The sequence below is a fragment of the Poecilia reticulata genome, linkage group LG15 (assembly GCF_000633615.1).
Source record: "Poecilia reticulata strain Guanapo linkage group LG15, Guppy_female_1.0+MT, whole genome shotgun sequence".
Classification (NCBI taxonomy): domain Eukaryota; kingdom Metazoa; phylum Chordata; class Actinopteri; order Cyprinodontiformes; family Poeciliidae; genus Poecilia; species Poecilia reticulata.
In genome coordinates this window covers 28684828-28709746 of record NC_024345.1, presented here as the reverse complement: position 1 = coordinate 28709746, position 24919 = coordinate 28684828, and the positions used below count along the sequence as shown (strand labels likewise).

Sequence of the window (24919 nt, the reverse complement as noted above, 5' to 3'; positions counted from 1 at the left end):
TCGTAAGGGGTGTTTATTTATAGTTCAAATGATTATTGCAAAAGCAAAATGTTCAAAATCTACCATTTGGAAAGTTTCAATCACTTGTGCTTTTGAGTTTTCCTGTGTTTACTTCCTGTCCTTTCCACCAGAGCCGGTCCAAGGCATAAGCAGTATGTGTACCTCTTCCTAGGCGCTGCAGCAAAGTTGGGTAGTAACTTTTATGAAAAAAATAATAATAATTTTAGGAGTTTCTCAGTAAGCTGTACTTTTTACTTTTACTTGAGTAACTTCATTATGAAGTATTTCTACTCTTGAGTCAAATTTCTGGATTTTTTAACCAAAAACTCACCAGACACAGACACACAACCGCAGTTTCTAAGTTCATAAGTTTCTTTAATGAAAGAAACAAATTTTGAAAAATGTTCTTTTGCCTGATTTTTTGTTATCTATATGAATTATTGTCATTTAAGTATGAACAACTTAATTTGATTACATGCAGCAAATTAACTCAGTTTTTCAAAGATGGAGTTCCAGTCTCTTTTTTCATTGTAGACAGATGAAAAATAGTCTTCTGGCTAACTCCGGCACAGTTACAGAATTGTTATTAATATGCACTGTCCCTATAATGACAAATAAAAAAATGTAAATAAGAAAACACGCCGAGTTTAACCTCTGAATGGCTGAAAAACCAACAGGAAGCTTTTGAAGTGGTCTAGTCAAAGACTACACTGCAAAAAAACAAGATTTTGGTTTAATTTCCAGGGCAAATATCTTAATATACTTGAAATAAGACAAACTAACTGAAAAGTAATGTTTTAGCAGATATAAACTCAATAATTCTTTCATTTTTATTAAGAAAACTTGTTCCATTGGGAGATAAATTAAGGTATAACATGGAAAAATGTCTTGTTAGCAGTATGGAACAAATACTTTTTCATAAGATTTTGCAGTATAAACTTAAAATTAAATCGAGTTTACATGGCATGACCTTAAACTGAACTTTCATGCTTGAAAAATCTCTAATGTGACTGAAGTAAAGAAAAGTTTCTCTGAACTAAAATTCCCCAGTGAGGTCAGAAACTTATTGGCAGTATATAGCAAATGTTCAATGGCAGTTGTTGCTGCCAAGGGGGACACAACAAGTCATTTGATTTAGAGGGCAGCTACTTTTCTACATATTGCCACAGAGCACCTTGAGACTTTCCTCTTGTAATAAGCCCTGACGGCTGCAGTAAGAGGACTGTAAATATTCAAATCCCCTGTGACAGGAGATAAGGTCATAGAGTTCAATATAAAGGGAACATCCATACTAGTAGTTTTACATCGTGTCATTTTTGCATTAAGCGGTTCTGTATTCCTGCTGAACAATATGGACTTTAGAACCCTTACTGATTACAAAATGGCTGCTGAAATATCCTCTCTCAACAGATATCCCTCTGCACTTGGGTTTATTCAAGTAACCACATTGTTTTCTTGATTTTTTTGTCCAAAGACAATCCTGATTTGGGATTTGTAAAGTCCCAAAACCAGTTTCGCACACCGCCTGCGGTATAATGCATTTCCTTTTATCTAGTAAAATTGAGCTGAAAATGTTTCCATCCTAGAGCCACAAGATGGCGACAGGAGCTTTGTTACAACAGCGTAGACTTCAGGGAGCTCTGCGTCAACAAGCTAACTATCATTCAAGTTGTTTCTAATGGTATTTATGAAAGAATTATGTTAGTTATGGTGTATTTGCATATTTAAACCTATATGTAACCCTTCTTTGTTCGTCTCAGGTCCAGTAGGCTGACTTCACAACTGACACACTCAGGTTCACTGTTTATATTCCAGCAAGAGATAAAAATCAAGTAGTTGGTTAACATCAGTTAACAGCAGCTAACGGCTGTAAAATTAAACACAGCTAAAACTCACAGCATTAATGATGTTAACAGTTAAAAACATATACAAAACATGACAAAATTACACTCTAAATTCTGTGCATGAATAAAATACGTGTTAAAATATAATACTTAGAAAGAAAACGCAGTTATGGCCAATAGAAAATGGGGACGAGCTGTCAGTTACTGGTTGCTATGGTAACCGCCAACCGTCAAGAGCAACAATGTGAGGAGGAAATAACTTTTTGACCGAACAAAATTGATTTAAAGAATAAATAAACCAAATCTTACCAACTTCACATCTATAATATTGCTAAAATAAAACCCTGTTACACAGAACCTAAAGCGTATTTTAGGCCTTTAATCCAAATCGCGTCTGATCTGGATCCAGATGTATTTCTATGCTAAGTGAATACACAGGGACAAATGTTAGCTGGCAGCACTAATTATTTTAAATTTATTTATTTGAAGGTGGATTAGATTCTTGCTGCAATAGATTAAAGATTATTAGATTGCTCCTTCTGACGGTGAGGGTCAGTTAAGGTGTCTTGGAAGCATTTGTTGTTTGATGATTGGACATTTAGAGATGCATTTCTCAATTAAAGTTTAAAAATAAATACAGAGTGAGACCATAAAGCTGCTAACATTGCCTCTGCATCAACCGGGTGAGTTATTCCTTTATGATGGATGATTTGGAAATGAAACAGCATTTCCAGAGAGAGATCTGCATTGAGACTAAAATAGTGTAAATTACTTCTGATGGAGAAATTAGTGCTAATCCAATTTCCTTTTTCTTTTCTTTCATACACACAAATCAGATCAGTATTAGTGAGATGTAGAAGCTGATATGTTCTGACTACTGGAGGTTTTTCCTGCTCTCCACCTCAGCTCTGCTGAACTACTAAATAATACTAAAGTATTTCTACCCTTATGGATTTGGACTGTTTCTATGACGGCGTATAGAAAAAAACGAGTAAATTAATGCCAAAAAACCCTCAAAATTTTTCAGATTAATTTCTGAAATTTTCTGAGTTTCAGTAGTGGAAAATTTTAGACTTTTGAATTTCCATCTTTTTTCTAGAAAATGTTCAACTTCTCTAACTCTAAAATTTCCATGTTTCTTCCACAAAATATTTGAGATTAATCCAAAAAAAAAATCAGAATTTTTTTCTAGTAATTTTTTTTACTTTTAAAGCTCAGAAATGTCCACGTTTTTTCTGGAAAATTTCTGAGATTAATCTCAAAATAAGATGGATATGATCTACCATCTTCCATGCCTCTGGTGACATCACACAAGGTAACTGATCAGAGTTTTTGACACCTATTTGTAATTCTCGCAAGTTTTTAATCAAATTCTTATTGCAGCAAAATGTTGCAAAAAATTACAAAAATAATCTGTTAAGAATAAAACAGATTGAATGTTTTTTTTTTATTCGGTCATTTATGTATCGAATGGCAGACTGAAATGTTCATATTTTATTAACCATTATCACTTATTTTATGGTCTTTAAGATGGTTTTGCAGAAGTGCTGTACTTTAGATGTTTTTTAGATGCGGTCACATTCACCGGAGTATAATTACAAGTATTAATGTCTGAATATGTATATATAAAAAACAGATTTTACTTTTCTCAAATGTCTATTTTTCTGACTTTGCTTTCAACAACAACAGAATATGTTGTTGAAAATTGTTATATTACCCTGAAATATCATACATTTTATCTGTCCAACAGAGCATCCAAAAAAATGTTCGTCCAGTTTCGTCTCGTCAACAAAAACTCGCAGACATCTCATCATGTCTTAATCATCATTGAAACGTCATAATTTTTGTCATTGTCTCGTTATCACCATGAAAAAAAGGGTTGTCAACAAAATAATTTTGTTATTGTCATTATTATCAAAATTAATGCTGTTGTGGTGAAATTATTTTATTTAATAAAATAACATGATTACAAAATATCAAATTCAAGCAGATTGACCGATCACTGACTTCCCCAAACTAAGAAAATCAGCACCAATTAATTGTCTGGCCCTAATTTTATACATAAAGATAAGAAACATACAAAAATAGGGGGAAAAAAACATGTATAAAGTTGGAAAACCCTGTTTAAAGAGAATTATATCAAAATACAAATTTTAAATATTGACTTTTTGAAATGTATTATATTCTTTTGTTTTGTGCCCCCATGAAATTAATTGAAAAATAAAATAAAAAACTGAAAATCCAGGGCGCACCCTGGGGCCCCTGGTAAAAGTGCCGTAGGACCGCCCCTGTTGGCATCAATCTCGGCCTGGCCTGGATATGCAGGAACCAGCATCCCCTTCGCCGCTCCACGTTTCCAAGTAGCAGCCAGCGGAGAGCTTCCTCCTCCGCCTCACACCCATTGGTGGCCGGGCACGCCTGAGTCCAGCCAGTGCTGGGGCATTCCCTATCCTTGCGCTCCGGAGGAAGTAGTCACCCCAGCGCGGCCCTCCAATTGGCCCATGCTGCTGTCAGTCGAGGCTTCCTCACGTTGAGCCCCGTCCTCCTCCCCGGCTCCGTGTCTGCTCAGACAGCCGTCATATTGGTTGCTCCAGGCAGAGAAGAGGAGCCCCACCATGACGAGGAACGGGCTGTCGCGGCGGTTAAAGATCAGTTTAGCGTTCAGATCGCTCTGATCAGTGTTTTTAGGGATTTATTATTTATTGTTTATTATTCGGGATGATACCATCAAGAATCAGTGTTCGTTCTGCGCTTTCGTCCGACGCCGTGGTCCTCTGGGGGGATATATGCCCGACTTTTCTTCATAGCCATTTTTTACAGACAAAGAGAGCCGTTGAGTAGGGCTTCCTAAAAGAGACGGGTAAGTCACTAATTCAAGAAGCAACTCATCTGTCTAACGTGTCACTTTTGTTTCCTTGACAACCTAAAACCACTCTACACCGGCCTGTTTTATTTCTACATTTTTCTGTCGATAATTGTCACAAGCTAGCATGCTAACCTCGCTAGCTAAAGCTAACTAAAATGTTAGGAAATTTCTATTCTGGAAATGCTAACTATTAGCTGCTAAGTTTAAAGCCTGTTTAGGCCTTGAATTGGGATGTTTCTATGCGTTTGTCTGAACCGATCAGGCTAGTTTGTCGAATGTGAGCGCCGATAATGTTATCTTAGGTCTGTAGCCACATTTAGTGGTGTGCTGGGGCTGCTGTCGGTCGTTAACGGGTTAGCAGCTCCGCTAATTTGGCAGTGGCATGGGGAAAATGGGGCCTCCAGAAACCCGAAGGCCTCCCTATGGTTTCTGTACACCCGCTATGATCGCATAATGTTTTTTATATACGTTTTTACAGACAGTCGGGTTATTTATTAAGCACCATTTCACAACATGAGTGATGTCGGGTTACTTTACGCGACAAACTTAAATATATCTAGTTGCATGCAATGCAGTCCAATTCAGTGCAAATGTGTTTGATTTAGTTAAAATCATTCCAATGCAATTCGGTTGGATTCGCATTCAAATCAATCCTATTTATATTTCATCAGTGATTTTAGTTATTTCATTCAGTTAGCAAAAGTAGAGTGCTGCAGTCAATCTGGCAAGAAACTGGGATTTCCAGGCACCATTTTTTTAAAGCTCAGACTTGCAAATGCAGATTTGAACAGATAATGCATTTTTCGTTTTTTAATCGTGCTTTCAGGGTAGGTTGATGTTTTTAGATGCTCCAATTGCTTTTACAGCTTGTCTTTTGACCAGTTTAATGCTCAAAAAATGGCATTTTTACATTTGTTTGCAAATTTCATTTTGTATTCCACAAATAAAACTCAAATTATGTGTACTAAAACGAAGCCCTTATGTTTTCTGCACTTCCAACTTAAAAAAAATCTTTAACATTAAGAGTGATCATATGTCTTTATATCAGTTGAGAGTGCAATTCCAAGTAAAAACATCAAATGTTTTAATTACATCTTCATGAAATGCGATATTGGAAATTGTAACATCAAACTATAATGATTGCATGATATTTCTAAGGGTTGCTGATCACAAGTCCTTCACAAATAGTCAAGATCCACCTTTAAACACAATTGCAACTGCATATTTTAACAGTTCAAACACCAAATATGCCTTAATATTCATTAATGTACCCAGTGGAAACAGTGTTGGCACTACCACAGAAGCTAACATCTAAAGTCGTCCTTATTTCTGCCAATCTGTGCCAATGAAAATTAATGGCACTCCTGGATTGGCTGCTTTGCAAATGTCAACAATGGTGTGAAACGTATTTCTACTTACTAAATTGTATTTTCTTTAAAATATTTTAGATGTACTTTATGTAGAAAAAAACGGACTCTGCTTATTTTCTGCAAATAATTTGGAGTTGTGTTCCACAGAAAAATCCACCAATACAGAACCTCAAATATCAACTGTTCCTGCTTTTTATTAGCCATATGTATATTTTGAGTTTGACTGGTTTAAATGTGATTTCATTTGAAGTCAACATACCTTTCGCTACATAAAATCCATTTGGATTTCTGCCCAAACTGCATGTTAACACATAACTCACACACATAAAAAAAAAAACTTGCGATACCCCAGTTGGTGATTGTTCAGCTGCTCATACATAGCAGTTAATAACAAAATCTTACAGGATATATCCACACACTCTTAAGTTGAGGTATTTCCATGTTTTAAACCAATTTTTTTTTCCTTTGAAAACTTTGGGACAAGCATTTGTAAACACATTTGTATTGGCACCAGTGGACTCTCTTCTCACATAGCAGTTTAGAGTAAACTCAAAGTTTTGTTCCATGTAAATTAGCTGGATTTTATGTACCACTTTTCTAATCATACAGGCCTCTCAAAGCACTTTACACCAGTTAAGTGTAAAGTGTTTATGTTCACCTGCTCTGCCCAGGTGAACAGAAACATGTGGGGACATGTTTTTTTTTTTTTCTTCCGATATTCAGCAGTTTTTTTCTTTACATTTTTCCTGAATTCTACTTTTTCCCAATAGTATGTAATTATGAAGTGATGGGAAAATAAGTCAACAAATCAGTTGTCAAGGATTTTAAATTTTTTTGCTAAATTAACTTTCACAAATCACTGAACCACAAGTGTTGTGGTTTTGCAAAACATTTACTTATTTTTTGTTTGCTGTAGAACATGATAATTTGTGTGCAAATCAAAGGATCTCACATGTTTTAATGCCATTAATTTAACTTGACACCAAAATGTATCTCATAAAAATACACAAACCTGCAAAAAATTTTTCCAAGTAAATCATTTTTTTTACTGATTTAGTTGAATGTTTGCGGGTTAGCATGCATGACTGGCTAGCTTGTGTTTCACTGATGCAAGATGGCTACTAAGCCACAATAAAAATGTTAAAACTTTAAAGAAAAACAGTTTAAATGTATTAAACTAAGAACATTTGTGTCAGTGGATTATTATAGTCAACTTCATTGATTATGTCAACAAATCACTGCAGCTCTATTTGGGCTCAAACAGCCAGACATGCTTTTATGCCTCCTTTCACTTTCTGATTGAAACTGATATGGAAAATGGATAATTGAGGGGTTTTTTTATCCAGTGTTGCATCTTCCACATCTAAGAGTGATTATTTGTTTTTGATCATTGATCAGGGCAGATTGGGTGTAAAATCTTTGAATTCCAGTCAAATAATTTTTTGATGCATCTTTAATCAGCTCTGATAATCGGCAAGTCAATAATTGTTTTTTCTTGTTGATAAAATACATAAAAAAATAGTTTTTTTTTCTGTGTGTGCTTAAATGCATTCACCAACTGTAATATGTGAAATAACTGCAATCTTTTCTTTTACTGAAGCAAAAGAAAAGATTTCTTCCTTCAGAACATTTTTACTACTAAACAGAAAACATTTATTTTAGGGAGATAAACTGCGGTAATATGATCATTTCTTAATTTGATTGAAAGCTGTTGCCTCCATCAGGGGAACTAACAGCACTTTTTTTACTCTTTCTTTCAAAACTTGGAATGGTCCATCCAGACCTGGAAAAACTTCCTTTTTAACTCCATCAGATTCAACCTTGGCCATTAGTTACGACTGGGTTTAGTGAACCATAAAGAGATGAACAGAAGCATCAGGCTAGTTTTAGGGTGACTTGACTCTTACTTGGTAAAAACCAGCTTCTTGTTCTACCTTTTGCTTTGTGCAGGGCATCTGAACTCCTGCTTATTAAGAAACAATTGCTTGCTGATGGTGTGGACTTTAATCTGATTTTATCCAATCACTAATGTTTGACCCTGACACAGTGTAATGTGGCAGCTCACTAAAATTGCCACAGCTGTAAACAGCTTTGTTCACTTCCTCCGCTGCCTTCGCCAAATTACAACTCTATAACGGTAAACTACGCTTCAAAAACGGCACAGAAAATGGACGTCATCATTCAGAACGTCTCCTTCTGTTCACTGATAAGCCCAGGATGAAATTCATCTGGAGAAATTGAGATTAATGGGAGAAATTCTAGACAGAGCACTGAAGGGAGATGAGAATCCAGGGAACTTGCATGGGAAGGCAATGACCAGACCAGCTAGCTAACTAGTATCTCCAAACAAAATTATTTGCTGCTTATACCAAGTAAATTAGAAATGTCCATTTATATGGAGACATGTTTTGGGCTCAAATTTGCATTATAGTTTCAATTGTTTTATTTTTAGAAATCTAACCAAAATAAAACTATGCATTTGAAATATTACACACTATTTCTCTACAGTGAACTTTTTAAAATATTAAATTACTTCAACTCATTGGCTGACAAACACTACAAAAATATAATATTTATATCTTATTAAATGCTGCAGAAGCAAATGGAGCATCTACTTTCGCAGGTGTATTGATTTTTTTTGAAAGATGAACAAAACAGAACGTTGTTTAACAGGAGTATTTTCTAATACATTAGAAAAAGGGAGAGAAAATGGTTCACATGTCCACCTGCTGCGTAAAGCACACTTTAAACTCAAAGTAGAAAGTTTTCACCTCCAGGCTGAAAGATCTGATTCTACTTTCAGAAAATATTGAGCTATGCATCTCCACTGAGATTAGATCAAATGAAACGATGATAATCTACTAATATGAAAGTATTTTAAATTGAATAAAATGTTTTAACATGTTTTAAGAGTTTTTGCTTATTATCAAGCAAACACATTAAAACTTTTGCTATTACATCCTCAGCAGTTATATCAATTTAAATTGTTTAAATTAGAGGTGTGCCGATCGATCGGTCATAATCGGCCGATTTTCGTGAAAAAGTGCATGGTCGGTGATCGGCGATCATTGGCTCTTGTTGCCGATACCGATCACCTGCATCTCATTTCTCAGCCTGCCTGTGCAKYTGGTCTCCTCTTTCCTTCACACTGCGCAAACGCGCAGCAACAAATCCTAAGCGATGTTGAACTATAACACACTGAGTGAATGGGGAAGTTTGCGTGTTGCGGCGGAAAATTTAAGCACGTCAAAATGCATCAACACAACGAATCTAATACGACATAAAAACAATGCCATACTTGATGGAGTTTGGCTACATCGAGGCTCACTACAGTAAAAAAAGACATATGGAGGCTCAGATAGCAGGTAAAGCAGCGCACAGCTACAAACACTCACCAGGATTAGCATGACGGCCAGAAAGCTAAACAAATAACCCGCAAAATTATTTAAGTCTTGGAGCTGCGATGTAAGGCGCTGGTTCTGCTCTCGCTGTTGAACCGCTGCTACGCTACAGGCAGTAATATTTCACAGACGGAGCGCCGCTTCTGCTCCACCTGGTAGTGACTCTCACACCGAACCTCTGCTTAAAGCTGCAGCATCTAACTTAAAAAAAAATACATTTTACATACGTATTAAAACTTTCACTGTCCTAACATGAGACAGATAATCTCTGAAAAAATAATCGATCTCCTCCCTGCTCTGCATAATTACTCCACTCAGTCAGAAACAGCCACTCAGAACTAGCAGTAATCAGCTAGCCGCCATGCTAACAGGAAGTTTTCATTCAGTAACTCTGGATTGTTTATTGTAATGGATCCTCTATTTGCCTTTGAATGTTAAGTTTTATACTTGAATTTTTTTGGCAATGTTGAGAGGTTTTATTTTGGCTCTTTGTATTATTTAGCCTCTTCAGAGCCTCCATATGTTATCAGTCTGTTAAAGATAGTATTACTGATAGCAGTACAATTTGCACAATGCCTGCTTTGTTTAGTTTTCTTCTTGGAAAAAGTTATTAAAAACATGTTTTTGTCTAAATTAAGGTGAATTCATGGTTCCTTTTTCCACATAATGTAACCGGTAGTGTTTATGATAAAATAATAATAATTATGTGATCGGCCCTTATGGGTGATCGGTATCGGCAGGAAAAAACCTGATCGGCACATCTCGAGTTTAAATAAAATGTGAATTTATTAAAGCGACTATTGCTGGATGAGATTTCCATGACGGACACAATAAAAACTAGATGGTGTTTTCTTCCATCTCGCGTATTTGTTAAAAAAATAAAAACGTTGGGCATCCGCAGAGCTCTCATTAACTCTGGCGTGAGCGGGGAAGGCGTTTTCTCTCCCTGAATCCCGTCTTTTCACCAACCCTCTCTTAGATCGCTGTGCTCCCAGGAGGAAGGGCGTGTTGAACCGCTGGAGAACAAAAGTAGCCTGGTTCAGTTTCAGAATGGCTCAAAATGGATGTGGACCGGATCGGGCGACGAGTTCTGTGACTGTTGGCGACCATCAATGTTGTTTAGGAGGAATCGAACGATAACTTTCTCTGAGCGTAGATGTACGTTGACAAACGATTTCATGGTTGTTGTAGATCACACTCCATTCATGAAGTTGTCTTAAACGCCAAAAGGGCGACGGATTGTTGACCGCCGGAGTTCCTCGGTTGTAGTCGTGAATTTGGCAAAAACTAAAAGCATCATATAATTGGTGATTAAAGCAGGGGTGTCCAATGTGCGGCCCTTAAAATTATTTTGTTCGCCCCCTGAACACAAGTCAAGATGGCAACAAATTTGGCCAACAAAATAGAAAGCAATTGATGACACACAAAAAATTGGAAATTGTCTATTTTTCTTTCTACAGGACAAAGCCTTTATGTTTTGTATCTTCAAGGATATCTAGATTTAATATATTTTTTGATTGTAGTTAAGTAGGACTCTCGCAATAAGCAATAAATCAATTAATAGCATAATAAATTAGAACAAACTATTTTACATTTGCACAATTATATGATCCTTTATCACAATAACTTCTGAAACAATATAAAATGTGTCATGACAGACCTATTGTTAAGCAGGTAAAACTAAAAAAACGGAAGAAACCCCCCAAATAAACTCAGTTTTGCTTTGTTTATTTAATAAACTTTGTGACCCACCAGTAGTTAATGTATCACTGCATTAATGTATCATTCAAAAAAAAAAGAAGAGAGAAAGGAAATGAGATGACAGACAACTATTTGTTGTCTTTTGTACAGACTCAAAAATCAGATTTTCATTTTTGTTGCATTTAATGATTCTTAACGGTGCAACGATTGCAGTTTTCTGGTCGATTGCCCGTTACGTTGCATTTAAAAGTCTGACCTGCCGATTCCAATTTTTGCTGATACACTTTTTCTTTTTGTCTGAAATGTTGCTAAATGTAGCAAGAAAGTTGCTGAGTTGGCAACAGTGGGATGACCATTGTTAAAGACAAATGTGCAGACAAGCAGCCTTTCAGTCAAACCTCTCGCAGGTAGATAAGATCGGCTTCACAAGTAAATATTGGCCGATCACTTATATACCAAAATTAAGAAAATTGTAGCTGGTTAGGAAAAAAACTAATTGACTTTATTTGACCTTCCTATCAATGATCAATCATTAACAGAAGGGCGATTTGGACCAATTTGATTTGTGTCTAATTGGTGACTGTCTTCTGGATGAGATTCTTCACCTGGATGAGAATAATCTGCACATTTTAGAGCTCAAACATCCAACTAGAAGATCCACTTCACATCTGAACGTCCAGGAAGAGATTTGATGCTGAAAAATCGTCTTTTTCTGACCTTTGGTCAGGTTGGATCATCCGCCACAAATCCTTCCTGCTTCTTCCAGTCAACTTCGTGCTGACCTCGGTCTGTTGCTGCCAAAGCCTCTTAAAACTAATCACCATCCCTAATTATAAGGAATGAAACCATCCTTTTCTACCAGTCGGAGAAATCTGTTGTTCATTTTGTAGTTAATGAAAATTTGTTTTTAGTGGGAGTAAATCTGTTGGTATCAAAGCTGGAGTCAAAAAAAGAACATGACTACAAATATTTTGATTAGTGTGAAAATTTCACTTAATCCCTCCTTTTTATGTTTTTCCTATTCTACATTATGGTTTGTTTGATAATCAAATAATTTCTAGTTTATTAAAAGATTTCAAAGCTTTATCATTTTGACACTTTTCGATTCATGGTCATTTTCCTCACCTTTTTCTTTTTCTTGAGAAGACCTGCATCAACCAGAACAGACTTCTGGTTTTCTTTCAGCCCTGACCTTTGGATTTTGATTTTAATTTCATTGAAGAGTAAAAATGTTTTTCAGATTGTTTGCTGGAAGTCTTAGCTCTGTATCCAACAGAATCTCAAGGAATTGCAAGATTAACCCAGTGCATAGGTCCATAACTTATCTTATTTTTATTAAACTCAGAAAATGTAATTGTTTGATGCCAGGCCAACAGTCAGATTGACTTGCTAATCATTGATGAGAATCAATCGAGAGGAAAGGTTGTCGAATTCAATCTGACAAATTAGTTGGTGCATCACTAATGCTAAGGCCTCATTGGTTTAAAAAAAAACACCTTCATTGAGCACAGAGTTGAGCTTCTGACCATGAAGATCTGCTATCGGACTTATTGCCATCTGTTAATGAGTCAAACACCAAATATACCCTCGTATGCATCAATACGCAGAGTGAAAGCCGTCAAAGCCAACATTTAGGGTCTTATGTTTGTTCTTGGGGAGTACAGCCAATCAGCTGCTAGGAAAACCAATGCTGCTCCTGGATTGGTTGCTTTATAAACCACAGCTCATAATGTGTCAAGTAGCATTGCGGCTAGCTATTTCTACATTTTCTTAAAAATATTTTTAGATATTTTTAATATTTTAGATTTGCTTTACGGAAAAATCTGTGCCTATGTGACTAGTGACTCATCATTAAATTGATTTCCAGTTTATTATTGTTTGAAACTGCAGACATATTAAAATAAAGTTTAGTTAGCAACACTGAAGCTACAGCTGTACCTGGAAGCCGTAACTTTGGTGTAGTTTCTATTGCTTTTTAGGCTACGTTCATTAATATCAATAGATTATTGGCACACGTTATTGGATCTTCTCGTTTCAGCAACCATTTCACCACAGCGTCTTGGTCAGACAATGATTTATTGTTCTTAATTTGATTATGTCTGATTTCTATTGGAGACGGCACCAGTTAATGTTGCTAATTTAATTGTAAAAATCACAAAATCATGACCAAGATCAAACTGATTCATTGAGCCGGCCTGAGAATAACGCTGTTCTGTGGCAGCAGAGGGGATTTCAGTCAGTTTAGTTAGCAACATTCCTCTGTCAATAATGTCTGACCCTTACATAATCTGATTACTGGGCTCGCATCATAGCTAGTGTGGCCGACTGAGCCATCACTAATTACAAGGAGATTGTGCTCTTCATCCAAAAAATAAGTTGGTCTCATATTTTACTGGATGCATTTGATCAAAGCACACATTCACCATGGCATCGCCTCGTTAAGCTTCATGAAAGTTTATTTCCATCCAGATTTGAATTAATTTTTAACCGGAGTCTTGCAGAGATGATGCAAGTCGTAGCAGCTGTGCAGATTTGTTCTCCAAATCTATCCAAAAAAAACTTTCAATTCAGTTTTAACTCGACTCAAACTGTTTTTCTCTTTCTATTTACGTTGAATCCATATTTTTGCTTTTTTGTTTCCCATTTAAAAAGTGTCTAATACCAGTTTAAGGTTTAGTAGGTTTAGATTTAAAGGGATCATTTGTTAATTTTCTGCTTGCGGATTTATCGAGCCAGCTGGATAAAGTCTTAATGTCTTGGTGAAAAACACCTCAGAGGTTTTAGTGATGAAAGTTAACAATAAAATTACTGGAATTGCATGTTTTTCTAAAACACGGCAGCTTTCCGGTGCAATTCCAAAAATTTATTGCATTATTCAACCCTGCATAAAAGCAGATTCCCCCACCCCCTCTCAAATATTAATCTAGACACGGCTTTTATTAATTAATTATTGAAAATACCTTGTTAAAAATGTATTTTCCATCTGAAAAGCTCTGCCGCTCGTCCTTTAACTATTTGGATCGACACCAATCCGATGCAACCTGGAAGAAAATATATGGATGATCCATGTTGCTTTTTTGATGTGTAAAAAATAAGTTGGTCAACTTTAATCAATATTGAAATATATAAACATAGATTTTAGCGGTAAAAACTCCCCATAACTTGGAGGAATTTATTGTATTTGTGGGAAAGTCTTGCATGACTTGATGCCATTTTTTGAGAGATCCTTATTTTGCTCTACTGTAAATTTTTCATTGTAGCGCTTCTATAAAAATAATAATCTTTTGGAGTCAAACGCCGAGTTTTGAATTTCTGTATTTGCACCACTATGTCACTGTTTTTAATTCATAACCATCAGTTTTATCATCTTTTATCAAAGATGTTCAGATCTTTTCCCTGGTTCTCCCACTGACTGCAGCAGAGATTCAATCTGTCCCATGTTCCTTTATTTATAAATTATATGAAGTGAACTTCACCAAAACTGTGCCAAAGTTAAATTATATTAAATACAAGTGTGTTGCTTTCAGTTCTGCTATTCTGCCATCTTGTTTAAGCTCTATATTTAAAGCATGTTTTAGCGAACACAACCTACCTGACGTGATCAGTGGTTATCAAACTTAATTTGAAGACTTTTTTAGCCTCTAATATCTGGAGATATTTGTCACATGCAACTGAAGTGTTGCATGTGGAAGACAACTCAAATCCAGTCTCTATTTGTTTCCACCTCCTGACAGATTTTCTTCCACTGCAAAAAAAAATAAAATAAAAGCATTTCCGCATTGTGGTTCTGCCCCCGCCGTGTTTCACAGTGGACAAAGTGGCTCCTGTAATGTATCAGCAATGGTTCTCTATCTATATCTCTGTCTTGTCATTTAATTGGAAACTATGTACTTCATTTATTTATTTATTTTTCTTTTTACATATTTTAGACTTGAATAGCTTCACTGATAGGCTAACTCCTTTTAGCACAACTTCAACTAGGAAAAATTTTTCCCAGCGACCAATCGGATTGTTTTACGACTCAAAAGTTAAACTGCAGTGAGCCAAGAGAAACGGCTTCGTCGTTCATTGCTGTTTTTTGCGCATGTCGCTTGTGCGTCAGATTTACTGGTGTACCAGAAACGCAATATGAAAGTTCCAACCGGAACTTTTGTTTGGAAAATAAAAAGAAAACAAAATGTGATTGTGTTAAAACGTTTAAATTAACACTTTAGAGTCTGTAACACGTTGAAGTCCATGCATTATTTTCCTTCCACTTTCTAGCCATGCACTAATTTGTTTGATTCATGCAAAAAAATAGTTCAGTAGTTGGCATTTTTTGGTAACTACATCTTCTTCTCTAAGTTTGCTACTTTAAGTTGATTTTCAATTAAATAAATCACTGTTTTTGAATGCCTTTCTAAGAAATCCCATGAACTAAATTCACTTCATGAGGAAAAATGTTAAAAGAACCGCTCCCAGAAAAGTCTCGTCTCATTCCCTCCAAATCCCTGTCAAACCTTATTGGCGTTGAATGTCATAAATCAGCAGTAAGTGTGTGAGAAAGGGAGGGGGGAGACGGAGAGAAAGCATGCGATTGTGCCCCGGCTGTCTGGTGCTGCTGTTGCAGGGAAAGTTTCGGGTCAGGTCTAGACTGGCTCTGTAATACAGTACATACCAGCAGATCAGCTGTGAGCAGATCCCAGGTTCATTTATAGCCGTGGCCTTGTGTCTCTTCACGTCTGCCTGGCAACTCCTAAATCTGCTGCTGTTTAAACCACCACCGCTCCCCCACCCCTCAGACGCTTTGGCCCTGTTACGCTCCAACCATGTCTAATTACTGCACACAGTAGCCTGAGGAATGAAAGGGAGGAGATTCCTCTCTGGATCTTCTGTGCAGTTTAAGGCTTTTTTCACACCTGCTGGACTTGGTTTGATTGGGACCAAAGTTGTCACATTTTCAGCTGCTGCTGTTCTTTTTCACACTGCCAAAGCTTTTGAAAAACCTGTTCCCCTCCTCGCCTGTGGGGGCACTGCACCAAGAACCAATGAAGGAAATGGCACTAAAGCTTTTGAAGAAGAGAAGACACTTTAACTTTCTTCTTCAGGAAATGTAAATAAATGTGGAGTAGCGTCAGATTTTAGCCGTTGTAGAAATTCTCTTTATTGTTTTTTGCAAAAGACGGCGAGTCTTTTCTCCCGGTAGCGATTGACCCCTGTTTTTTTGATTGTATTTACCCAGAATGTCCTGCAGTTAAGCCTGTCACACTAAGGAATAAATAAATTAATGGCTTGATCAATTAAAACAAGCCCAATAACTTCCATTTGCGTGACTTTTTTTCTGTTTCTACTAGACGGCACGATAAGTCTTTAGTCTGGTGCATTTGTTAGCTTTTCTTGAAGGGCAGCGTTGTATTAAGACTTCAGCATCCATTTATCCATTTTATTTTTTAGTTGTTTTGAAATGTCTTCCAGTTCCAATGTTAAATGTTTGTTAAATTGAAAGTTTATCTTTAAGAGGGTGTACTTGTATTATTATGCCAATACTGTACAGTCTTTTTATTCTTTATTCTGTTTTTAAAAATCAATTTGTATTTCTGTGTGTCTTTGACTGCCTTTCACTTTGCTGCTGTTGCACAGAAATGTCCCCATTGTGGATGAATTAAGACATTTTCTAGTTCAATATGTTATATTACTTGAAAATGGTCTCAAAACAAAATATTATCACAATAACTTTTGAGACAATTTATCATCAAGCAAAATTTGTTATTGTGACAGCCCTACCTACGCTATAGTTCACTTCCTGGTTCTAGAGCGGTATTTGGTCCGCTTGGCATTCACATAAGCATTTGAAAAATACCAGAGTTCACTTCAACCGAATTGATACAGAGGTTTGGCGGCAGACCAGAGTTCAAATTTTATGGTCGGCATCAGATTTCGATTACGCATTCCCAAACAAATGCCCAAACTTTCTAGGCAAACGGATTAAAGCGGACTAAACAGGGTTGATGTGAATGCACCTTTATGCTGTTGCTTTGGATAAATTTGTGAGTTAATTCGCCTCGTCTCCTGTCGTTCTCAGGTCCGAGGGGCTCCTTTTCCTGACGACAGTGGGCAACATGTGGAGCAGCCTGAAGAGCAGATGCCAGACTCTCTTCCACAGCACGGGATCGGCTGAAAGCAGAGTAGAGGTAGAAACAGTCCAATGTGTGGTGGATCTGGGTGAGGCAGGCAACGCGGTCGAGGCCCGGGGCCCTGCCGCCGCCACCGCCAGCCCGTCATGGAGCCTCATGCCAGTGCCGGTGGTCGCTACAGGACGCCGCCATCATAACTGTGTGTCGGACATCCCTCAGATTGTAGAGATCTCCATTGATAAGGAGTCTGAGGATGCCAGAGGAACATCTGGTGGTGTCCCGATGGCACGGAGGGACTCTTATTCCCGACACGCTCCATGGGGGGGCAAGAAGAAGCACTCGTGCTCGACAAAAACCCAGAGCTCTCTGGAGGCGGACCGGCGTTCTGGGCGGCTGAGAGGCTGTGGGAACCGCCGTGACCGGCGTTACGGAATCAGCTCTATCCAGGAGATCAACGACTCTGGATCTGGAGGGAGGAGCCTGAACGCTCGCTCGCTGCGTCAGCGGCTGAGCGACACGGTCGGGCTGTGCTTGCCCCTACCAGCTCGGCGGCGCTCGCACCCTAAGAACCCCATCAACTCCAAACGTAAAATCCACCTGACCGAGCTCATGCTGGAGACCTGCCCCTTCCCGCCGGGCTCCGACCTTGCACACAAGTGGCACTTGATCAAGCAGCACACTGCGCCGGTCAGCCCTCATTCCTCCACCGCCCTGCTGGACGCCTTCGACCCGGCCCACCCATCACCGGAGGACGAAGAAGAGCGCCTGCGTGAGCGCCGCAGGCTCAGCATCGAGGAAGGGGTCGACCCGCCTCCCAATGCACAGATTCACACCCTGGACGCCTCAGTGCCGGGCCCCTCTCTCTACAAACTTGGACCAAAGATGGCTCCCGGCATCAGCGAGGTCTCCGGGGAAGCACGCACCGGCAGCGCGTCCGGCTCAGTGGGCGCTACATCGTCGGGGGCGTGCGGGTCGATGTTGGGGGCTACGGCGGCGTCCCAAGACTGTGACTCTGAGGAGGACTCCACCACCTTATGTCTTCAAGCCCGCAGGCCGAAGCAGCGGCACGCCTCCGGAGACGGCCACCAGAGCCGGCAGCAGCCCGGGCCCTGGAAAGTCCACACCCAGATAGACTACATCCACTGCCTGGTGCCGGACCTGCTGCAGATCACCGCCCTGCCCTGCTACTGGGGCGTGATGGACCGCTACGAGGCCGAGGCGCTGCTGGACGGCCGGCCGGAGGGGACCTTCCTGCTGCGCGACTCGGCCCAGGAGGACTACCTTTTCTCCGTCAGCTTCCGCCGCTACAACCGATCGCTGCACGCCCGCATTGAGCAGTGGAACCACAACTTCAGCTTCGACGCCCACGACCCGTGCGTCTTCCACTCTTCCACAGTCACCGGACTTCTGGAGCACTACAAGGACCCCAGCGCCTGCATGTTCTTCGAGCCGCTGCTCACGGTGCCTCTCAACCGGACCTTCCCCTTCACCCTGCAGCACCTGGCCCGCGCCGCCATCTGCCGATGGACCACTTACGATGGGATTGGCTCCTTGCCTTTGCCCCCCGCCCTGCAGGACTTCCTCAAGGAGTATCACTATAAACAGAAAGTACGAGTCCGCTGGCTAGAGAGGGAGCCGCCACTCAAGGTGAAATAAGATGGGCCGATTACAGAACTTCTTAGCCCGTTGAGAGGCCATACTGACTTGGCTTCCTTTCTATTGGAGAATAGAATCAAGTATAACAAGCTAAAGTTCATTCTAATCTCTGTTTTTGGTATTAACTTACATCACTGAGAATACATGATTATATTCAGTGTAACGCTGTCTGTCGAGCACGTTTTTAAGCTGAACAGGTTCCTATTTTTGTGCTGAACGTCTGTGCTGAACCCCCACCATGACCACCAACCTGCCTGCATGCCCCTTTCTCTCTCTCTTCATACCAAATTACTATTTCAAGCTGTACAGTTCACTTCGTGCGTCTCTATTTACCTTCAGAAACACTTTGTAGAGCACCTTACTAGAGTGGAGAGGGCATCTGCAGGCGCCTCCTGTTATTTACGATGCACTCGTTGCCTCCTGTTTGCATGCATGAGATCAGCTAAGCCACTTTAAAGGTGACCTATTATGCTTCCTTCAACAGGTTAGGATAGATCTATGGTCTATACAAAACATTTCCATTCTCTTTTTTTTGTTTTCCACAAAATCATTTTTGGATAATGAGATGTTGGCATGCTCAGTTCTGCTCAGAATGAACTGATTTAGGGCATCCTGTCACTTTAAAGAAGCTGCTGTTTACCATCCCCCTGGACCCCAACTCAATGTTTACACCGCACGTAAAATGGCTGCAAACAGATGCACAATTATACAACTGTGCATCTTTGAAAAGCAGAAGTGGCGCCACCTGCACAATCAAAAAGACTGCAGCAAGTGGTTTCTAAATAGTAAATTGACAACAAAACATACAGCGGAAAAACCAGCTGACCAAATGTGCTGGAGCGTCACAGTGCTTGTGGAATGTGACTGAACAATCTGGAGGTTTTTGAAAAGGCTCATTTTCCAGACACCATAAAACGTCTTGTTTTGTTTTTTAAAGCGCTGGTTTGTTTTCAGAAGCAGCTGAGACCCAAATGGAAGTACAAAAAACTTTCAAAATTTGAATTTTGCATAAAAGGTCCCCTTTAAAACCTAGGCGTAGGGAATCAGATCGATAAACTGATTTATTCCTGAACTTCTATTCATATCTTCACTGTCTGTGTTCGTCCAACAGCCAGGAACTCTGCTGTCGTCAGCTCTGCAGTGTTATGTTTGCTACCTTAGGCTCTCGCCTTCAGCTGTTGCATAGCCCTCATTCCCACTTTCTTGACCCAAAAATCTCATCCACTCATTGCCAAGTTAACATGCCACCAGTCGGCCATGATATTAGGAACGCCTCCGTCAGACCCACCCTCATTCCAAGAGAAAATCCCACCTTTGACCCCAAGCAGGGTTCACCCTGAGGTTGTCGTGTGGCTCTGGGAAGTTAACCGCTGTAGCTCTGGGTTGTAACATCATCCATTTCACACGTTCCTGTCTCCATTTCTGCGAGAGCGTTTAGCGTTGTGGCTAACCGGCGTCGCGTCACAAACACACCTTCAACTTTTTCCTCATCTCGTCTCCTTACGACCACAAACCTCAGTATTCTTTTAGGATTTTGTATGGCAGGCAAGCAGAAAGCAGCTCAGAGTTATGGAGGGATAGATTGTTTTTTTGTCGTCTTTTTAACCAATACAAATCTGAAAAGTGTGGCATGTATTTGCCCCCGAGTGGATACTTTATTGCATTTAATGGTACGTTTGCCAACTTTACAGATAGAATTGTTTTCCTTGTTCTTCATGCAAATCAGACGGAGAATGTCTCTAAACGGCGTTTAACTTGTGCCTCAGCTTCTCGTTAGGTTCTAGCTCTAGACTTTGACTAGACCATAGGTCGGCAACCTGCGATTTCAAAGCTGCGAGTGGCTGTTTGGACCTTCCACAATGGCTCTTTATAACTTTGGTTAAAAATGATAAAGACCTTAACTAATGATTTAAATATACATGTAATAAGAAATGCAGGTTTTTATTAAGTTTTCCTGCAATGTTTAAATTTGTACCAGTAATGATTTTATTTTTTTGAAATTATGTGAACTTCTCGTTTCTTACATCATTTCCCATCCCTCACAAAAAAATCTTTTTACTAAATTTTATGTTTATCTCTACTTTAAACCAGAAAAATATAGATATTATTTAATATTATAACCTCTCCTTTGAAAAAAGTCTTGAAACAAGTTTTCAATTAAAAAATTATTTACATAGCTGCCTGTATTCAATGAATACTTATATTTAACATAGATAAAAACTGATTTGAGAACGAGGTGCAACACAACTTCTGACTCTTATGGAAGAACTGGTTTTTATTTAGAGGTATCAGAATAAAAGGGGGCTGAATACAAATGCACGCCACACTTTTCAGGAAAACATCAGTATTTGGGAAAACATCCCTTCTCTCCACTTTTGTTCTGCTCCATTACATTTGTCTTTACATGCAAAATGTTGGAGAACGTACTTTTGCAAATCAAAGTATAGCTCTGAGTCCAAACTGGTTTAAAGATTTTTTTTTTTTTTTTTTTTTTTTTTTTTTAGCATATCCTCAAACATTTCAGGTGTGACTTGGCCTGAAAGCGCTGCTGGCTGCCCTGTCACTTCTGTAAATAAGTGTTACCTTTGTGCCTTTCAGTAGCCATCGGTCTCGTTGCTTGATAGTCTAAACCTGGAGCAATAGGTGCTTTAACTCGGTCCGCTCAGATGAGACCGGCCGAATAACCGTGAAGAGGTGCACGAGCTTTAAGCTCACTAACTTTCTTGCACATTATTAAAGATTGCAGTTTAGTGGTGCTACGTCTAATTAGGAGCTGATCGTTAAATTAGGTGAGTTTGTTACTGTTGTCGCTCACTAATGCATGCATTAGTCTTTTGTCACATAGTGTTAGGTTGTTAGTGGGTCAGTAGGTTGCTGTTCTGCTGTAGGCATCGCTCTCCAACAGGTTCTGGTCTGCAGCTGGAATAACAGACGCAGTTCATCCTCTACTGCGAGCGCGTTTTTAACCGAATAATGTAAAACCCAACAAGTATTAAAGAAAATACGGCAGCAGGGCTGTTTGAGTTCACTGTGTTTTCCCAGTAAAAACCGGAGCTGCACGAGGAAACGGTGTTGGTTCCCCTAACTGTTCAAGGAAATGCAAAAGTGAAACTTCCTGGAACGTGTGAACATGCAATCCGTTTAAGACGAGTCTGGAAAACACCGTCTGTCTTGATTTAGTCAACATCACACATGCGTTTTCATATTTTCCTTACATTTAAAGAAAATGTCTGTGACCAAACTTTAGTCGTTTTATCATTACAGATTCAGATCAAATGTTTGTCTTGATCCCAATCAGTCGGCTGATGAACACCCAAATACATGGAAATAAGAAAGTTATAGAATTAAATTATTCCTCAGATTTGCAACATTTTATTTTTAATTAAAGTAATATGTCATGTAAAGACTGGACCGGACAGAACCAGTTTTCAGCTGTGGGACTTTTTCGTTTCCCCAGACTGGGACCTGAACCTCGCGCTGCATGTTCACACTTCCTCGTGTTCAAAGTTGTTGTGACTTTTTTAATGTCTGACACTTTGACGTCCACCGCGCGTTTCTTCATGTCGCTCCTGAGATCCGTTTATGAAAAAATCATGAGAATAAAGTCGTGTGAGAATAAAATCGTGATATTACAAGAATAAAGTCGAACAGGAATAAAGTTATAAAATAATCAAGTTGCATTATTACAAGAGTAAAATTGTAATATTAAAGGAATAAAGTCGAAATTTTACAAGAATAAAATGTATGAAATGAAGTCGTATGAGAATAAAGTCTTTGTAATATTACAATAATAAAGGCGTTTGATAATAGTGGTAATATTACCAGAATAATCTTACAAGAATGAAGTTGTGATACAGGAATAGTCGTAATTTTACAAGAATAAGGTTGGAATATCAACAAATAAATTTGTAGTATTACAAGAATAAAGTTGTAAATTACAATAGTTGTAATAATTACATAATAAAGTAATACTTTGGGAACTTCTACAACAAAAACGTTAAAATGAGGAATGCTGATTGTTTTGTGACGTACTTTGGTGTCAGTTTTTCCTTTAAACATCAGCTTCAAATTTAAAAAACGAAACACACGGACTTGATAACGATCAAAGCTTTTTTCTCATAAAACAACTTTTTTCTTGTAATCGTACAACGTTCTTCTGATATTGCAACTTATTTTTTTAATTATGAGTAAAAGAAATCTTAGTTGTTGTTCAACAGGGAGGCAGATGTGGCTGTGGCGTCGAAACGTGAGGTCGGCTTGTTCTGCAGGTTTTTGCAGCCTGTTGGTACTTTGGCATGTTCTTAAAATTGTTTCACCTAAATTTGTTTATTTATAAAAAATAAAAAATGCAGTTAGGTCCTAAAACTCAGTCGAATTCAGTGAAAAAGCAACAAAGTGTGTGTAGTATCGTATAGATTTGTGGGGCCGTAGAGAAGGCAAGAGATTCCTTTGAGTAAATAGCACTTTAATCGTGTGTTTGTGTCTGAAAGTGTTCGGTCAGCCACGCTTGTCGTTTGTTTGCCCTGATCTCCAGAATATTGGACTTGAACTCATCTGGAAAGAAAGAAAAATTCAAATTTGACCATCATTTCTCAGTTTACGGATCCAATATCCTGCAGAGAGCAAACAAAGCGTCAAACGTTGCGCTGACCATATTGAAACCTATAAGTGTTAGCGCTGCAAAAACACACAATCTTACCAAGTATTTATCTCATTTCTGGTGCAAAAATCTTATTACACTTGAATTAAGACTAAACTAGATTGAAAGTAACTTATCAGCAAGTCACATGCGTCAAACTCGAGGCCCGTGGGCCAAATCCGGCCCACCGTAGCTTTCTATGTGGCCCTTTAGATTCTAGACTAAACACTGTGTGCTTAAATATTATGTTATCAATCAAATCAATTCAGTTTTTATCTGTTTATTGCCAGATTTTATCAATCAGTCCCTCCAGTTTGCTGAGAATTATCGTGGAAATTTTTTTGCAAAATCAACAAATCCTGCATTTTTCTGAACTAATTCCTGGGAGTTTATTGCATATTTTTCTCAAAAATTGTCAAACACTTTATTTGTACTAAACAGCTGCTTCAACCTTAACTGATGTCAGATTATAATCCGTTATCTATACAGAGAGTAATAAAAAGTCGCATTTACTGTCAGAAAAATCGCAAATATTTCCAAATTAAGACCACAAACACTTTGATTTTTATTGCAAAAAACCACAAAAAGAATCATGAAATTCTGGAGGGACTGAAAAGATGATCAACAATATTATTTAATTTACAGAATTCATTGATATTTTAATAGTTTGAACAGGTTTTATCACTACATTCTGGCCTTTTAAGAGTTTGACGCCCGTTTTAAGTAAATATTTCCTTAATATTGATGAAAAAGAGCCATTGGGATATTATTTCACTTAAAACATGGAGGAATTGTCTTGGGTACATTTATCTACCAAAGTACTAGAACTTTTTCATGAATACTAAGGAAGTATTTACCTTAAACAAGCTCCTATATGTTGCTGAAAAGTTGCTTGTAAGTTAGTTTTGTTTTAAGTCTAAAAAGATATTTGCAGTAGAAACTAGGCAGACTTGGTACGGTTTGGTGTTTTGGCAGTGAGGATAAAACAGGCAGGGGGTCCAGAAATATTTCACGGTGTGTGTGGCGTGTGGACGGAGCCAGCGAAGTGAGGGGTGACCTCCGTGACCCCTATGAACCTCTCTGCTCCCCGTCGTTTCCCCCTCAGGCCCAGTTTTCCCCATGGGAAATGTCCGAACCGTAGCACACGTTGGCCGTTTAGCCTGTAGATTTAGCAGAAAGTTTTACAGAAAAGGAGTTGATCCTCACCTGCTTGTCTTCTTGCACACAACCCGGTCGTTTAAAACACGTTGAACCAGCAACACAAACGAAATAAAAGGTCTTTCTGTATGTTTTTTTTCTATTTTCCCCACTTTTTGCTGTTACGGCACA

At 38.6% G+C, this 24919-nt stretch overlaps 1 protein-coding gene across 2 annotated transcripts; it reads left to right on the top strand.

Moving 5' to 3' along the window:
- Nucleotides 1-2473: 2473 nt before the first annotated feature.
- Nucleotides 2474-19119, top strand: socs5b (suppressor of cytokine signaling 5b). Of its 2 annotated transcripts, none has more exons than XM_008430406.2 (2): nucleotides 2474-2527; nucleotides 17244-19119. In XM_008430406.2, the coding sequence occupies exon 2, from the start codon at nucleotides 17281-17283 to the stop codon at nucleotides 18949-18951; it is 1671 nt and encodes a 556-aa protein (XP_008428628.1). In that variant the 5' UTR covers nucleotides 2474-2527; nucleotides 17244-17280; the 3' UTR covers nucleotides 18952-19119. The 2 variants fall into 2 exon arrangements, with proteins under 2 accessions (XP_008428628.1, XP_008428627.1); XM_008430405.2 differs by lacking the exon at nucleotides 2474-2527 and adding an exon at nucleotides 4223-4704.
- Nucleotides 19120-24919: the final 5800 nt, after the last annotated feature.

Excerpts from the sequence above, each read along its gene's own strand:
- socs5b (XM_008430406.2), top strand. The coding sequence starts at position 17,281 with ATGTGGAGCAGCCTGAAGAGCAGATGCCAGACTCTCTTCCACAGCACG.